This window comes from Procambarus clarkii, chromosome 43, assembly GCF_040958095.1.
Source record: "Procambarus clarkii isolate CNS0578487 chromosome 43, FALCON_Pclarkii_2.0, whole genome shotgun sequence".
In the NCBI taxonomy this organism is placed as follows: domain Eukaryota; kingdom Metazoa; phylum Arthropoda; class Malacostraca; order Decapoda; family Cambaridae; genus Procambarus; species Procambarus clarkii.
Genome location: NC_091192.1, coordinates 14,930,442 through 14,949,365, shown reverse-complemented (window position 1 = coordinate 14,949,365; position 18,924 = coordinate 14,930,442). Strand labels below are relative to the sequence as shown.

General features: G+C 51.2%; 1 protein-coding gene across 1 annotated transcript in view; it reads right to left on the bottom strand.

The window, feature by feature from the left end:
- Window positions 1–18,924, bottom strand: part of LOC123756045 (retinal guanylyl cyclase 2) — a 100,358-nt gene that overhangs the window by 34,404 nt on the left and 47,030 nt on the right. The window contains exons 8-9 of the mRNA XM_069339990.1: window positions 18,534–18,674; window positions 513–726 (exon numbers count right to left, since the gene is read on the bottom strand). Of these exons, the coding sequence (XP_069196091.1) occupies window positions 513–726; window positions 18,534–18,674 (355 nt within the window). The remainder of the gene's footprint in view (window positions 1–512; window positions 727–18,533; window positions 18,675–18,924) is intronic.

Below are 18,924 nucleotides of genomic sequence, written 5' to 3'. Positions count from 1 at the left end.
ATGGGCCAAAAATATATTAGAAAGTTTTATCTGCAATCAGAGTGGTAGACGGTTGAAAAAAGTGAGAAAGTTGTGGAGGCCAAACCTGTCAGTAGTTACAAAGCGTTATATAGTACTGAGAAGACGGGACACATGACCGTAGCTCACATTCTGTAACTACACTTAATTACACACTACTGTATACAAATATATCTGTACATACATATGTTTCCAAAGTATACATAATGACTGCCATTATTGACATATCAATGCAAAATATGGGTATGAAAAAATAATAAAGCATGAAAAGATTAAAAGTTATTCTTGTGCGGCATCTCGCCTCATTTTTACCGCAAAAACCCAACTTCTCGGAGCCACTACATCTAAACCACAAGAAGTAGAGAATTTTTACATAGATTTTTAATGCTTTTTGAATACTAATTAAAATGTCAAAAGAAAAAGTATGATAATTTAGCACAATTTTTTCTTGTACATGACATCAAAATAGCATGTTCATTTTAAGGGTTAATGGCTGAGTCAAATATAATTCTAACCTTGTAAACATCATAGTGGTTAATGGTGGAATCAAAAGAAGTGTAGAGATCATTGAGTAGATCCACCACCTCAAAAGGAGTAGAGTAGGCAGAGATGCTGGTGAAACCCACGATATCAGAGAAGTAGATGGTCACCTCATCAAACTCTTCAGGCGCCACAGGCATCCCCAGCTTCAGTTGGTCTGCCACAGAGCTGGAAAAAGGGGAAAAAACCAGCGTTGAATGTAATGAAACGCCATTTTCTGGGTGAGACCCGGAGGCTCCCCGGAACTTTACCAGGCTGATATGCTGATGTCAGACTTTGGCATCAGTCATGTGTATGGAGTTCTAGGGCCTACCGGGGACCACGGCCAGAACCTGGTCCCCCCTCAGAGAGGCAAGGGGAGCAATGGCCTATAGAAACCCCCGTGTGGTTGGAAGCATTCTATGTCTGCCATCGACCGGGTCAAGCATCCAAAAAAGCAAGCATCTGGTTAAAATTGCTACCAAAAGCCGAACTAGTGGATAGAACTCCCCAACAGAAAAGAAGCAAACTAGTATGACGTCACACGTCCCAGCGCCGCTGTCAGCGCAGCTCCTCCCTCCTCGGGAGGTGGAAGGGGGAGCCCCAGACCTCTCACGCCAGCTATTCATCCATCAGTTCTGAGGCTGGATGTCAAAACACACGAAAAACCGCCGACCAGAGGAAGGGAGGGATGCCGGGGAGCCTCCGGGTCTTGCTCAGAAAATGGCGTTTCATTACATTCAACGTTGGTTTTCTGGGGGGAGCCCCGTCTGCTCCCCGGAGCTAACTACCCACAAAGGAAGGTCAAAGGGACGGAACCGGGAGGCGGACACCACTCACCCCCTTAACAGAAGCGAGACAACCGGCAGCAACGCCAACCCAAGGCGACACAGCTCCGAAAGAGCCCAGGAACAACATGAGAGAATGAGCAGCAAGGCCCCTGTACGAACACCCAAAGATCCATGCACAAATGACAGCAAGGACACGCCGCCCAGACGGCAGGAAGAGTAGCGAAGCCACGAACGTCACGGCCATGGGGAAAGAACACAGGCAGGCTAGCCGCAATAACATGACAGACAACCAGGAACACCTTCACCCGCAAACAGGGAAGAACGGAACCGGATCAACTCAAAGCGCGCCCCGGACCTAGAGGCCACGGCACGCAAACAACAGCGGAGGGCCGCCACTGAACACAAAATGCAACACACCCCCGGCCCGACCAACCAAATACCAACAAACCAAGAACCCCTCCGAAATGCAGCAGCCCCATCTCATGCCAGAAAAGATGGAGATGACTGCCACCGAACAACCAAAACGCCAAGACCGAAGGAGCAGAAAACCCCTGCGGAGGAGAGCAAGAAGCCCAGCGACCTGACCCCCAGAGGCAAATGCCAATAGGAAAAAAAACTGACGAAAAACAAACCGGAACCGAAGGGGCACCCCCAACCGAGGAGAAGACAGAGCACACTGACCAGAGACCAGGACGGTGCAAGCAGCGCACAAACAGGCCGGAGGTGAAACAACGCACGAGACGGCTTACGAACGGTGCAGAAGCAACACCAAGACCGAAAGCTAGCCGAAGCGGCTCCGCCAGCGCCGCACGAAACGAGGCGACAGTATGTGGCAAGACAACGACCCCCAACCTCCACCAGAAAAACCAAGACGACGCTAACAAACCGCAACCACCTAAGAAGGGACAGGTGGAAAAGGAAGGACCACCAAAATACCCCTTACTGCCGCCAAGAAGTACGCAGGTGGGACACCAATAACGAAGCCACCAGACCACCAACCGGAGGTGAGACACGCGAGGCAGAACGTAATCAGCCCCGACAAGGCTCATCCAAGTCCAGGAAAAATTGGCTTCTTCTTCCTGCGGGAAGATCTTGGGCTCGACCACCAAGCCGAAGCCTGCACAAAGGAGATGGAACGTCTGCTGAACAGAAAGCTCCCCAATGCAAGCAAGTCCGCCAGGAAAACAGAAACGACGGGTTTGACGTGAGACATTGCAAGACCCTGAAAAATCAACAGGCAGGGCAAGTCAGGAAAACCGAAGAAGGCGTAAGGGTTGCCACCAGAACAGTACCTGAACCAAGGGGTACGAGCAATGAAAACAGACCAAGACACTGAAGCACCCCATATAACACAGGCTGAAGGAACGCCCAAGAAGCCAAGGAACGCACGAAGACAACCCCTGCGGCAGAGGAGGAAACAAAGGGAATGCACAAGGAAGGGAAGCAGCAGAAACCGACCCCTCCATACAGCAGCAAGTGCAGGCAAAACCAACCAAAGGAGATGCCAGGGAAGCGACAGGGAAAAGGCAGGACGAAAGATCCAAAACTCAAACCTGAGGAAACACAACCAGGGCTGAACAATCAGGCATGGACAGAACCCCACGCACATGGAAGGGCTAAGCCAGGGACAAGAAGACAACGAAAAATAACAAGCAAACCCCCATACGCAAACCCCAGGCACAAAACATCAGCAAAGTGCCACACCACAACCGGACACAGGAACAAGGACATGTCACCGCAAAACACGTTACCAATGCACACATGCAGCAGCAACATGCACCACACACAACACGCAACATGGAAGCAGCAACTTGTATCTGCAAAGGCAGAGAACGGTGCAGGCAGACCCCAGACAGGGCCAACGGGAACACAAAGAACCCAGCAGGCCCAGGAACCTGCACACCAGGTGACCGACGGCGGAGATACCTACTCGATACCCGCTTGATGGGGTTCTGGGAGTTCATATACTCCCCAAGCCTGGCCCGTGGCTAGGCTTGACTTGTGAGAGGACAGTCCACCAAGCTGTTGCTTGGAGAGGCCCACAGGCCCACATATCCACCACTGCCAGGATGGGCCGGAACCTCTATTTGAAAACAGGCCAGTGTTCTTTTGAAGTCCACAGATGCACCGACAACATGGCACATGCACGCAGGGAGGACGTTTAACAACCGCAGACCTCCAATGTTTATACAGTTTTCCCCGATTGTGCCTATGGCACCACTGCACTCCACTGGTACTATCCCACATGTTCTTCCATATAGGCGGGACCCAAGAGCCAGAGCTCAAACCCCACAACCACAACCAGGTGAGCCCTACCAGGTGAGGACATAACCAGCATCACAATCCATACACCTCAAAACACGAAGAGGTGGGTCCCCTGAATGACTCTAGCATAGGTTGGACACATGCCTATGAGTGGGACTGGAAGGGTTGAAAAGAGGCAGTCACTGGTGTGCCAACGGTTTCATTCGTACATAAATATAGCTAAAGAATGACAGGTATATAAACATCTCTGCACCCAGCACCCGGCCGAAGGGTGCTAGACCACAGAAACTCACCTGTCGAACGGAGGAACGAACGTGACATGGCCCAACAGTGCTAAAAAGATCCTGGGAGCACTGCCAGGTGAAGAAGCCAGAGCCGGACATGCAGGAGTAGGGGCAAAGGAGGAGGCCCACACCCATGACACAAGGAAAACCACGGCGTCCTCCCCACAGCTGTAATCCAGAACACCCCCGGAGCGACAGGGCACATACCGGAGAAGGGAGAAGAGTGAGAGGCGAAGCACCAGAGAAAAAAGGGCGGAAAACACCAGCACTGAAACACATGCGCATGCGCAAAACACGCTGGCTGAACTGCACAACCCGCTCTGCGGGAAGGCGCCAACCAGAACTACTGCCCAAGAAAAGTAGCCAAACAGAACGCAACCCTAAGGAACCGCTAAGTAGAAAAAGCAACCCATCACACGGGACAGGAGCCAAAAGAGGAAGCAGCGACAACATAACCGGCCAACGAAGTGAAACGGAGCCCAATGGGAACCCAACCGGGCCACGAGTAGCCCAATATGGCGACCCGGACTAGGATCCGACAGACGTTCCAATAATACGGGAAGTAGCGAAAATCTTCCCAAACCCTCGAGAACACAGAAGCAAACACCAGTCCCGAAGGCACAGTCGCACCCGAGACAAAAAGTCACGTAGAACCCCAAGAACGGGGAAACATGACGAAGATACCCCATCCCCAAAAAAGGGGGGAGCAACAGAGAAGAGCACCCACCTACAGGACGGAACCAACCAACTCAAAGGACAAGGAACCGAGCCCGGGGAGGGGCCGACGCCAACAACTCGTACGGTGGGGGGGAGGAAAAACTCCACTCCGCGTAACCGCAAGCCCCGCCTAAAAGGGAGAAAAAAACCCGCGGGGTCCTACGGTTCCTAGGCCCCATCCCCAAGTCAGCCCTGGGAACCCACACAACAGGCCCCGGGGCCGAGCCGTCCCCCCAAAGCCCCAGCCGTACCAAAAAACCGGGGCAGCCGCGAAATACTAAGGTAGGGAGCCCACTGGCAGACTCTTACAACATGGCTGGAGGAACAGGCTCGAATGCCCTCGTCACTACCCTGGAAGGGGAAGTCCCCGAGACCGCCCAAGTCTCAAAACCATCGAACCCCGCCCCAAACCTACAGACAGTAAGAAACCGGATAGAGGCAGGAAGGGGGGGATCCAGGGCAAAGACAAGGGGGTGTGGAAGGAACCGCAGCAACCAACACCCCCAAGTCCCAACATGAACCAAACCGGGGCACCCCCGGGGGTCCCGGGGGTCCCGGGGAGCAAACAGACGAGAGCGTTGCCACCACCAAGGCTCAACGTGCAACGACCCTGCTGCCTGCACCCACTTAGCACAAATGGGTAATTGAGCCACAACGAGGAACAAAACTCGCAGGACCCCGGGTCGAAGGTGTCACCGACCCCACAGGCAGCAGACGGAGGCAAAACAGAGAGTCACCCTGAGACAAGGGGTGAGAGCAAACCGTCAAACTCGCTGGAAGCGAGGGGGGACTCTGGGGTCACATCCATCGGACACACGTGCCCCCAGGGGTTTCCCAGGTTCCCGAGAATTTACTATAATAGGACTCACGCTCAGGTAATCCCAGGCAGGGTACTGCTAACCGGCGCCCAAAGCTACCAAACAACTTTCTAAGAGCTGAACCCCCGAGACGTGTACACTCACAGGGACCTAGCAGGGGGAAACCACCAGAATAATACTCAGAACACAAGGGACACAGGGGTCAAGAATGAAGGCAGACCCCCCACCAGGTAGATAAACAAAAATAAAAATAGAACCCCGCAAGAGGACAGCGTACCCAAGAGGAACAGAGCCGGCCGCGTTATACGTGAGAACAGGCTGCGCAGCACCCTGCGCCCCACCAGTGCAAAACTGCCCCTTTCCCTAAGACGAACATGGGAGACAGAACACCCGAGCTCACAAAGAGCGGCCGAAAAACCAAGCAGTAACCAGCATAGCAGGGGCAGAACCCAAGGAACTTGTGGAAGATGGCACCAAGCCCCAAGGGCAGTACTTACAGGGCACCTAGGGAAGGGAACCCTAGGCACATGCAGTCCGAGTACTGGAGACTCACTCCCGGCTCACACACTACCTAGAAGACAGACACCACACTCTAGGTACAGTGCTGAAACAACAATTGGAGCCGGAGCACACAACCGGTGCCTATAGCATCAGGCGAAGAACTGATGGGTGGATAGGTGGCGTGAGAGGTCTAGAGCTCCCCCCTTCCCTCCCTCCCGGGGAGGGGGGAGCTGCACAGACAGTGGCGCAGTGACGTGTGACGTCATACTAGTCTGTTTGTTTTCTGTTGGGGAGTTCTATCCACTAGTTCGGATTTTGGTAGCAATTTTAACCAGAATAGGGGTTTGTTTTGGAATGCTTACCTTTCTGGATGATTGACCCGGTCGATGGCAGACATAGAATCAACCACACGGAGGTTTCTATAGGCCATTGCTCCCCTTGCCTCTCTGAGGGGGCCAGGTTCTGGCCATGATCTCCGGTAGGTCCTAAAACTCCATATACATGACTGATGCCAAAGTCTGACATTAGCATATTAGCCTGGTAAAGCTCTAGAGAGCCGATGGGACTCCCCCCAGAAAAAAACTAGAATATAAAGACTAAACTGGGAATCTACAGGATTCAACAAAATACCGTTTGAAGATCACGCCGGTTGGTAACCAACAGGACTTTGGTAATCTGCCCTGTGAGTTATCTTAGTCTACCTCAGTGTGATCAATTCTCCCAAAGAAGCCAAGAAGCAAGAGTGTAAAAAATACAGTCGTCTCTTCAGTTACATGTATATAGGTGGTAGAGAGAGCAGGGACCACTCTGTGATCAAAGTGCTACCACAATCACCTACCAAGTGAAGACTCCCTGGATGTAAACCCTGGGCAAGGTGGAAACATTAGACACTTTTTACACTCTTCACTCCTGTGCACCCAAACAGTAATTAGGGGATTGAATGTAAAATGATTGATGGTTTAAGTTTTAGGAAACAATGTATAATTTATGCTTTAAAATGAGGCTTATTAAAAATATAATGGGAGGAAATAGTTGGACAGAAAAGCCAAATAATCATACAAAGACAAATATAAAGCATGTAAACCAGTATAGTTAAGAGAGTTATTTAGGAGTAGGAAAAATGTTTTGGCAACAAATTTTGACAATGAAGTTAAAGAACAGAACCACTAATGTGGGAGATTGTGCCCCTTTTCCTGCAGCCCTTTTCGTTAAGACTCGGTGTGATGTGTAAAATATTTAGTATTATTTTAGTATTACAGTACTCAGGAGGCCTGGTCAGAGACCAGGCTGCAGGGATGTTGATCACTGAATCATCAACAGATATACTGATGCAAGGTTCATATCACGATATTTATACTCTCATTTTCATTTACCTTATGATTTTACCCTATATTTATACCTGGAGTTTATACGGAGGAGTGTGCGCGCTATTGTGTTTTCATATTTTCACAATATTCTAAGGAAGATTGCAATTACAGAAACCCATATAAAGGTTCAGGATGATGACTTTCTAGACTACCCCCGAGGAGACTATCAAGGAATAAGAGAGGAATTGCAAAACACTTTCTGGAGGGAGCTAATAAGTAATTAACCCTTAAGCTGTACAATACTCATATAGGCAATGGGAGTAACCTGCACCGCAATACACTTATCATGCATAGGCGACTGAGGGTCCCGCACAAGATTTAAATGTCCTACGGCTACACGGGGTTCACCCTAGCTTCCTCAGGGCTCTTGTAAACCAGGCGCCATTTTTTTTTTAAATCGTGGGCAACATTCTCGGATGTGAGAGCCTCAGTGCTGAGTGAGCAACCAAGGCTGGCACATGCAGCATGAGCTAACAACACTGCTCTTCAGCTTGTGACCACAGCTTCACCTAAAAATGTCAAAATATATATGTAACTGCTATTATTTAGTGATGATAGTATTACAGAAGACCCCTGACTGTGATCAAATTGACTAGGATTCTGATAATAGCAGGCTTGTGGTGATAATTAGTGCTGTGTGTAGTTTAGTATGGTGGGAAGAATAATCTTGGTGAGGGAGGGAGGTAGCTTCGTATGCTGACTCTGTATGGCGACCTTTTATTGTTTGGACTCACCATACCAGCTTAGTGGTTTGCTACGGTTATCTATCTTGAGGTTATCTTGAGATGATTTCGGGGCTTTAGTGTCCCCGCGGCCCGGTCCTCGACCAGGCCTCCACCCCCAGGAAGCAGCCCGTGACAGCTGACTAACACCCAGGTACCTATTTTACTGCTAGGTAACAGGGGCATAGGGTGAGAGAAACTCTGCCCATTGTTTCTCGCCGGCGTCTGGGATCAAACCCAGGACCACAGGATCACAAGCCCAGCGGGCTGGCCGCTCGGCCGACCGGCTCCCCGGTCGGCCGGTAAACACAAATGTAGATACTTACATAAAACATGTGTATTAGCATAATAACAACCAAAGGAGTATGTTGGGAGGAGCCATTTTGGTGAGGGAGGTGGCTTCGTCTGCATGATTTGTCATGCTGTGTAGGGTGGTCACTATGCTCTTTGGGCACCATACCATCTTATTTATACAGTTATGGTGAATATAACATATAGATACTTATATATAATGTGTATATATAGTGTAATAACACCACAAACATTATGGTTGGAGGAGGAATGTTAGTGTGTCTGGTCTTGAACGAGTGAGGGGAGCAGCAGCTGACTCTGTGTGGCGACTTCTGTTACTGTCTGAACTCACCATACCAGCTTAGTTGTACAGTTATGGTGAACAAAACATGTAGATACTTAAATATAACGCCTGTATAATGTGAATAAAAGCAAAAAACCAGCGTTGAATGTAATGAAATGGCATTTTCTGGATGACACCTGGAGGCTCCCAGAGTTATCCAGGCTGATATTGGTTATATTAGACTTTGGCATCAGTCAGTGTGAAAGTAGTTCATAGGCCTACCGGGGACCATGAACCAGAACCTGACCCCCCTCAGAGAGACGCAAGGAGCAATGGCCTATAGAAACCCTCATGTGGTTGGGGGCATTCTATGTCTGCCATCGACCAGATCCAACACCCAGATAGGAAGGCGTCCCAAAACAAACCTCTATTCTGGTGAAACTACTGTTACCGAAAGCCGAAAGAGTGGACAGAACTAACCAAACGAAAATTAGCAAACTATTTATTTTATTTATTTATTTATGCATATACAAGAATGTACATAAGGAATGTGAGGATACAAATATGGTAATTACAGTCTTGTAAAGCCACTAGCACACGCAGCGTTTCGGGCAGGTCCTTAATCTAAGAAAATTTTAAGGAGGTAAATACTTGCAAAATTTATAGACAAAAAAATGATAACAGATTACATGAAATGAAAAAAAAAAAAAAAAAAAAAAAGATGAGAGAAAATTGTAGGAGCAGTATATTAAAGCACATAGGTAGCTAAGCATGACGCTAAGCATGACTAGCATGACGTCATCACATTGCCGTGCCACTGTCTGCGCACGCCCCCCCCCCACCCCTGGGAAGGGAAAGGGGAAGCCTCAGACCAGAGTCCCTGGTGATCCAACCACGTTTTTAGGCTGGATGTCAAAACACGCAAAAAACACCGCCGACCAGAGGGAGGGGAGGGATGCCAGGGAAGCCTCCGGGTCTCGCCCAGATAATGCATTTCGTTACATTCAATGCTGGTTTTCTGGGAGAAGCCTCGTTGGCTCCCCGGAGCTACCTCACCAAAGATAAGGAAAACAGGGAAGGACCCGGGAGGTGGATGCCACACGCCCTAACGCAAAAACAAGACAACTGGCAAACCGAAGAACCCTACAGATGACCCGATAGACCCGAACCCTAGAACAGGAAGGAAGGAAGGGAGCCGGGGCAATGCAAAATGCCCCCACGACCACAGAGGCCAAGACGCGCAGAGAACAGCGGAGAACCGCAACTGAACCCAACGCATATCAAGCAGACCAACCAAGCATCAGCAACCCATGGACCCTTCCGGAAAGCAGCAGCTTCATTCTAAGCCAGAAAAGGAGACGGCTGCAATCAAACCAAAAAACCACTAGGACTGAAGGAGCAGAGGCCTCTGCACTGGAGGAGAGCATGAACTCCCCGACCCGACCCACAGAGACAATGCCAACAGGAAAAAGAGCATAGAAGAAACCTGAACTTAAGGGACCACAAGAAACCGAGGAGAAAAGAGAAAAGAGAGCACCTGGTACAAAGACCAGGACAGCTTAGGAGGCGCATGAGCAGGTCGGACGTGAAACAACGCCCTTGACAGTTTGCGAAACGGCACAGACGTAACATCAATACCGAAAGCAAGCTGAAGCGGCTCCGCCAGCACTGCACGATACGAGGCAACAGTGTTAGGCATAAGAAGACAGTCCTGGAACAACCAAGAGAGAAAGGACAGCACCACCCTAACAGAAAGCAAAGTACAACGACGAAGACATAAGAACCGGAAGGACTGCCAGGAAACTTTATACTGCCGCTGAGACGAAGCTCGCAGGTGGGACACTAATAAGGAAGCCACCTGATCACCATAGAGATGATGATAAACTCGAATCAAAAAGACCATATGTGAAGAATTGAGGAGAAGATCGAACCAGCCATGTGACGTACCAGGCTGATCTGTTGGAAGAGGCGGAGCCCTGGAAAAAACCTTCGGGTTCGGACACCGAGCAAGCAGCGCCTGAAACCACGGCTGGGCTGGCCACTGAAGGGCCAAGAGGACAAATCTCCCCTGGTAAGTCTCTAAACAAGTCAGGACCTAGAGCAACAGCTGAACCGGGGGAAAGATGTACAGGAACCCCCACCTCGACCAGTCCTGCCAAAAGGCATCGACCCCGACTGCATCACAGGCGGGAAAGGGCGCCACATACAGGGGAAGGCGCAGCGACCACGCCAACGCGAAGAGGTCCCACCTCGGGGCGTCCGAACGTCTGGCAAAGCCAACGGAAGGAGTCTGCGTCAACTGTCCATTCCATGGAGAGGGGGAACGAAACGAGACAGGCCGTCGACCAAGATGTTGGACACACCCCGCACGTGAACTGCCAGGAGAGCCAAACCCCGAGAACTCAGCAGATGAGTCACCCGAAGTGACCAGCGCCAAAGAGCCAAGGACCGCATCGTTCCCCCCCCCCCCCCCCCAGTTCAGACAATGAACCACCTGGGAGCAGTCAGAATAGAGCCGGATCGTCGCCTCGCGGGCAACTCGAATCCTCCGAAAAGCAAACCAGACCACCGCGAACACCCACACAGTGCTGTGGGCTCGATGGAAAGATGGAGCCCACTGACCCTGGCCGGCCGGTGATGCAGCAACCGACGCAAAGCCCCCGGGGTCCAAACCCAGTGATCGCGAGAGAGGCGGAAGGGACGTCCCCGAAGGAACCAGAACAGCCGACGAAGCCAAACCCGATCCAGCGGGTAGACCAGCATCTCAAAGTTCAGGCTCCCTCACAGACCCTTGAGCAACCGCCAAGAGACCCAGGAGCCCCCTAGAAACAGGCACAAGCGAGACCGCAGCCGCAGAAGAGACTCCGGAGGAAGAGACTCTGAAGGAAGAGACAAGGAAGCAGTCCAAGAGTCTCACACAAGGCCCAGCCAGGTCCGAACCTGGGAGGGAACCAGATGACACTTCCACCAGTTCATCAAGAACCCAAACCCGGCGAGCTGAGAAAGAACCAGATCCCTGGCTAGCAGACAAGCGGACTGGCTAGGAGCCCAAACCAGCCAGTCGTCAAGGTAGGCCAACACCCAAACACCTAACAGATGCAGATGGGTGGGTCACCAGACCCGCGTGAGGCGCATGAAAACGCGAGGTGCCAAGTTGAAGCCAAACGGAAGAACGAAAGCGGTAATCACGTTGCTCCACAACAAAACCGAGCCAATTCCTGAACCCCGGATGAATCGGGACGTACCAATAAGCGTCCTGGAGATCCAGGGACACCATCCAAGTGCCCTGCTGCAACAGGAGCCGAACCTGGGACAGCGTGGTCATCTGGAAGGGGTAGGGGCCACCAGAGGCCGTGAGCCAACAGCGCAAGCCTCCCCCTCATCTCCCTGTCAAAGGGGCGAACCGCAAAAGGGCCGGCGCCCCTTACGAGACCCAGAACCTCGCACAGAGCGAACACTGCGCCGACCAGACGATGGCGGGTCCGAAGGAGGCGCCGAACCCGAACCTGACACCAGTGGCCTACCACGACGAGAGGAACCCCGAGCCTTGGCACGACCCCTCCGGGAAGGCCCACCACGGGACCCCTGGAGAACCAGCAAGTCCGACATAGGATGGCAAGAAGCCGAAGCAGCCTGAATAAACTGCACAACGGCTGAAGCCTCAAACAAGAGGGGGCAAAAAGGGGACAAAAGCCTAAGAGCCAAGACCCAAGCGGATTCCACAGAAGAGGCAAGCACCACCTGCCGACACGTGAGCCGGGAGGCATAAAACAGAGTCACCGCATCCCGCAAGAACGGCGCGAAAAGCTTCAGCATGGCAGCCGACGAGCGAGCCACCGAGGCCAAGGCGCCAGACCCTGGAACAGCCCCAATCGCCCCCACATCCTCCGTGAGCCAGTCAGAAGACAGCTCCAGGAGGGAAAAGGAGCGCAAGGCCGTAACCAAAAGGCCCCGAGCGCGCAAGTCCTCCGCCACCTGCACCACCGAAAGGAGGGGAACCTGCACATGGAGCTGAACGACACCAACATTCCGGGGAAGGGCAGGAGCAAACAAGCACTCATAGAGGTGTTCAAGGTCGCCCCCCAGCACCGTCGAAGCCTCCCGCCACTCAAGAGTGCAGGAACGGCAGAAGGAGTGCCAAGCCTCCAAGGCAAAGACAGGACAGTCCGCCAGCCAGGATGACTCCGGAACCTCATAACGGAGCCAGAAAGGGAACGAAGTCCCAAACCTGCAAGTTGAGGGATCCATTGCCGAGGCATAATCCGGTTCACACAGGAGGTTTGCCGCACGGGCCGCCCGCACCGCAGCAGGTTGGATGCGATAAGCCAAAAACCTTCGGCAAGACGGAACCAATGCCCCCGGGAACACAGAACCGAACCAGGGGAGGGGCAGACACCAAATCCAACTTGTACGCAGAGGAGGGAATAGAAAACCCCACTCCTTGCAACAGTAAGCCCCGCTCAGAGGGTACAAAAACCCAGGTGGGGTCCAGCGGGGCCCAAGGCCGCCAAGTCAGCCCCTCCTCAGCCCCAGGGTCCTCTCCAGCAGGACCCGGGGCCGAGTCCTCCCCCAAGCACCGACCCCACTAGACAAGGCCGGCACAGCCGTAGAAGCCGGATAGAACGAGGCCCACTGGTCAGACCCAGAGGCTTCAGCCGGGGGGAGGAGACTCGAATGTCTCCATCGCCACACCAGAAGGGGCATCCCCCAAGGCTACGCGAGTCTCAAGACCAACTAACCCCTGCCCCGACTCCGAAACCCTCAGACATTTCGGGGCCGGAAGCGGGGGAGGGGACCAGAATGCACAACAGGAGGGGAAGGACCAGGAAGTGCGGACCGAACCAGGGTCGAAACGACCCCCACTCCCAAGTCTGGGTCCCTATAAGCAAAACGGGGCAGCCGCGGGGCATCTGGGTAAACAACCAAAACCAACCTAGCGCGTTGCAGCAATCAAAACCTAGAATGCAACGCCTGTGCAGCCTGTACCCGAAGATCATCATCCATAGACTGGGTAAATTGAGCCACCAGCAAGCAACAATACTCACAGGACTCAGGGTCGAAAGTGTCACCAACCCAACAGGCTGCATGACGGAGGCAAAAACAGTGAGGGTCGCCCTGAGACAATGGGACCGAACAACCCCTCAAACTCGCACAAAGCGAGGGGGGACCCGGGGTCACATCCATCGGACCCATGCGTCCCCTAGGGAATTCCCAAGTCCTGAGCGTTTACTTGAAAAGAACTCGCGCTCAGGTAAACCCAGGCAGGGTACTGCTAACTGGCGCCCAAAACTACCAAACAAACTGTCTAAAGCTGAACCCCAGGGACGTGTACACTCACGGGGACCAAGCAGGGGGCACCACCAAGTATCAGGATGAGGCCAAACACCAGTGGCAATTAGGGCAGAACCCCCCACCAAGGCAAAAAGAAAAAGAAAAACAAAACCCCGCAAGAGGACAACATACCCCAAGGAACAGAGCCGGCCGCTGTGATAGGTGACAACTATCTGCACAGCACCCTGCGCCCCTACCAGTGCAAAAACTGCATCTTATCCTAAGGTAAACTAAGGGAGACAAAACCCCCAAGTACCCAAAGAGCGGCAGAGAAACTGAGCAGTAAAACGAACACACAGAGGCAGACCCTGAGGAACTTGAGGAAGGTAACCCCAACCTCCAAGGGCAGTACTTACAAGGCATCTAGGGAAGGGAACCCTAGGCGCATGCAGCCTGAGTACTGAGGAATAACTCCTGGCTCTCGCACCCCTGGAGAACAGCAGCCACACACAAGGCATAGCGCCGCAAAAAGACCGGAGCCAGAGCACACAACCGAGCCGATAGCATCAGCCTCAAGAACTGGGGTGTGGGTCGCCGGCGGTCTAGGGCTCCCCCTTCCCCCTCCCGGAGGGAGAGGGGCTGTGCAGATAGCGGTGCGACAACGAATGACGCCATACTAGTTTGCTCGTTTTTGTTTGGGGAGTTCTATCCACTCGTTCGGCTTTTGGTTGCAATTTTCACAAGAATAGGGGTTTGTTTTGGGACGCCTACCTTTCTGGGTGCCTAACCCGGTCGATGGCAGACAAAGAATGCTTCCAATTACACGTGGGTTTCTATAGGCCATTGCTCTCCTTGCCTCTCTAGAGGGGGCCAGGTTCTGGCTCGTGGTCCCCGGTAGGCCCATAAGAACTCCATACACATGACTGATGCCAAAGTCTGACATTAGCATATCTGCCTAATAAGCTCCCGGAAGCCGTAGGGGATCCCCCCCAGAAAAGCACCAAAACTGCACCAAAAGGCCTACCTCGACAACAAAACCCCAAGGCTCCGGCACAACCACAACACATGCCAAGACTCAAAAAGATCAGCCTGCAAGCCAGGAAGACCCTCGGTACCCTAGAAGGCAAAACAGGGTCACACATGAGGGTAACGAATATCCCCCTGAACACACAAAGGGGAGGCCCAAGAGAAAGAAACCTCTTGAACGAAACCAAAGAACCCAAAGGAACCCGGTATCGAACTCGGAGGAGCCCAAACCACTACATTTGTCGGCGGAAATGCACCACAAAAAGGGCAAAGCACAGCACGCAGACAAAACTCCCAGGGAAACGGAAAAAACGGACCGAAAACCGAGGGACAAGGCATGGGAGCAAGCATAAACAGACAGGGACACTGAGCCCAAACACTAGAGCCCAGACACCCAACAGACAGGAAACGCAAAAACCGGTGTAAAACCAACACCCAAGTATACCCAGAGGAATAGAAGAAGGGCAGAACACCATCAGAAAAAGCAAAGAAATGGCAACAGGAGGATAAAACCTCCTGAAGGGGTGAAAAACTCACCTAAAATGTGAGCTCGCACAGCCAGACACATGTAAACAAACCGCAGCACCCGCCTTGGTGGCCAAGTGGGGAAACCCGCAGAAAGAAAATGGCCACCAGAACAAGGAGCCATAATTGACGCAATAGATCCAAAAACACGCCAGCAAATGTGGGAAGTAAGAAGATGAGAGGGATGAAAACCCCCGCCTAGAAGCAGAAAACCCAGGCAGGGGCAAACAGCCCCAGAAATGCTAGCAGCCATCCCCCACAGTCCCGGGAACCCACAACAGAAGGCCCCGGAGCAAAGCCATCCTCCACACCCTCTGCCCTTAAAGAAAAGGAAGAGTCCAAAGGAAAGGCAGCAAAGAAAGGGCCATGATAAGACCCAGAAGCCTCGGCAGGAGGAACAGGCTCGAAAATCTCCATCCCCAACCCGAACGGAGCAGCCTCTGTAGCCGCCTGAGTCTTGGCACCAACTAAACCCCGCCCCGACCCTGAAACCCGCAGACGGTCAGGAGCCAGAAACAGGGAGGGAAAGGGGCGAATAGCACCTAACCAAAATGGGGCAGCCCTGGGGCATCCAGATGGGAAACTAACCTAACTTGTTGCAGCAACCTAAACCAAGCTTGCAACACAGATGCCACCTGTACTCTGAACAGTAAGGATATCAGGAGAGTACTGGAGAACAAGTAGAGAAAATATCTCGCAAGACGCCACCAAACACTACCAGTGGAACTATAGCCACACTAGGCAGACCCCCACCAGGCAAATGAAAATAAAAACAAAAGAAAAACCCACAAAAGTGCACCGGCCCCAAAGGCAAGAGAAACCGGTCGCCGCTTAGGTGGCAGGTCGCGCAACACCTTGACGCCCTAACCGACCTGCAACACCTTGACGCCCTAACTAGCACAATACCAGTCCCTACCCAGGGCCAAACAAGGCCCCCAAGCCCCAGCTGGCTTGGGCCCAAGGGCGAGGCAAATGCCAAGCAACAAGAACCTCAACGGAATGGTTCCCGAACGCCCCAGGGAAGATAACCCTGTCAAAGGGGGCAGTACTCACAGGGCGCTTAGGGAAGGAAGCCCCAAGCACATGCAGCCCCAGTACTGATGAGGAACACCTTGCCACCGCACAACACAAAAACACAGCAGTAAGAGCCACAAAGGCAAACACTGACTAGGAAACTGAGGCCAGAGAAATGTTTGTCCCGGTTGACATTAGCTTACGAACTGATGCTAGGCAGCCGGTGCGGTGAGGTCCGGGGGCCCCTCTCCCCCTCTCAGGGAGGGGAGGGCTGCATGGACGAGCGGCGCAGCAGTAAAGTGTGATGTTTGCTTGTTTCCTTGTGATTGTAGGGAGTTTCTACCTCTGTTCGGTTTTTGCTTTAGTTTCTTACCGTGTGGAGTTTGTTTTGTTAGGCCTACCTTTCTGGGTGCCTAACCCCGGTCGATGGCAGATAAGGAAAACCCCAACCACAAGGGGGTTTTCCAGGGCCATTGCTCCCTGAAACCTCTCTGAAGGAGCCAGGTTCTGGTGCTGGTTCTTGGTAGGTCTGAGCTCCATAGCTAATGTCCCGGTCTAATATAACATACATTAGCCCGATAAGCTCCAGGGAGCCGTAGAGGCTCCCCACAGAAAATCATTTTTCTTTCGTCTTATAAAATTGTTCATTCGTGTTCCCTGATCACGAGGGAAATAATTGTAATGACCTATTTTGGGAGCAAGGAAGTCTGGCAAAATGTAGGCGTTGACAGAGCAATCGTCGGAGGCGGTCAGCTCCACCAAGGCTGTCAGGCGCGAGTTACCACAAAGACATTATTACCTAATTATTTAAATGTCTCTGATTGATTTTTTCTTAGTTTTTGTGCAGTATCATTATTCAATAGTGTGTAGTTTGATATATTTATAAAATAAAGTGTGTGAATCATCGCTATACTCAAAAGTATGGTGGGCATATTAGCGATTCAATTATTACGTTCACAAAAAATTACACAAATAGTTTTGCTGCAATTATACAGATTATATATAAGTATCTGCATGTTTTGTTCACCATAACAAACCACTAAGTTGGTATGGTAAGTCATAACATCGATGAGTGGCTGTATCTACATTTGTGTTCACCATAGTGAACCACTAAGCTGGTATGTTGAGTCCAGACAATAACAGAGCAGCCACACAGAGTCAGCAGACGATGCTACCTTCCTCCCCACCAAGATTACTCCTCCCACAATACTACGCACAGTGCTAATTATCACCACAATCCTACTATTATCAAAATACTGGTCATTTTTATCACAGTCAGGGGTCTTCTGTAATACTATCATTGCTAAATAATAGCAGGTACATACATATTTGGACATTTTTATGTGATGCTGTGTTCATAAGCTAAACGGCAATGCTGTTAGCTAATGCTGCATGCACCAGCCTTGGTTGCTCACTCAGTACTGAGGCTCTCGCACCCGGGAATGTTACCCACGATTTTTTTCCAAGATGGCGTCTGTTTACTACCGGCTGTGGCTGGACTATAGCTACCCCAGTCCACTGCAGGGGCATTTAAAACCGTGCATGAGAATCTAATACATATATTTATATGTTCTGCACCATTTCATGACAGTTTCTCCCTAAATACATGTATGTATTGCACCTTTTAAAGGTTAAAAGATCAAAAGTAACACATGCAAGAAGCAATGGATTCAAGCTCAACAAGCCACAATGTAAGACAGAAAACAGGAGATGCTTTTTCACCCACAGGGCTGCCAGCCCCATGGAACCGCTTACCCACTGAAGTCGTAAATGTCAAGATTTGCTGAAGTTCAAAATCTAGCAGGATAAAATCATCAGGAAAAGTAGAGGGACCTTTTACAAGCCGCCAGCTTCCTGTCCCCGTCCAGGTCACTAGAGAGATGGTGGCCCTCAAGTAAATTCAGGTAGAATGAGAATGTAATTGTTTTTCTTCTTCCTATAGTCAAATTATAACCCCTTTATTGCGTATACATAATGGGGGGGGGGGGCTAAACCAAGTACAGGTACTCCACTGCCATTCATGTTATGTGATCAAAAGGAAATGGGGAGATTATGAGGCAGTAGTCCAATTTTCCCTCCAAACCCACCCACCCGCCCACCCACCACCTTTCTCTAGCTCACCTCGGTAACATTCTATTAAGCAGTTGTTCAGTTTTCTTCTTCTCCAAATCTAGTTGTTCTGTTCTGTCTCTGATGAGCTCTTCCAGGTTACTGGAATACTTCTCCAGCATTTGGAACATTGTGTCTACGATGTTAAGGCGTCTGCAACAACAAAACCAAGTTGATACATTACCATGATAAAGTGCCTATAACACAGGAATCAGGGCCAGGATTCATCAAGCACTAAAGTGTTCACTTTCAGAAGCTGAACATCTTTCCTCGATCATGGCAGCCTAGTTTGAATTTATTAAACAATTTACAAGCTATTATGGCATTCTCAACCCACCATATTATTATTGTAGACAACCTCATAGGACTTCAGAGCTCAAAGTGTTTAATAAATGCAAATAAA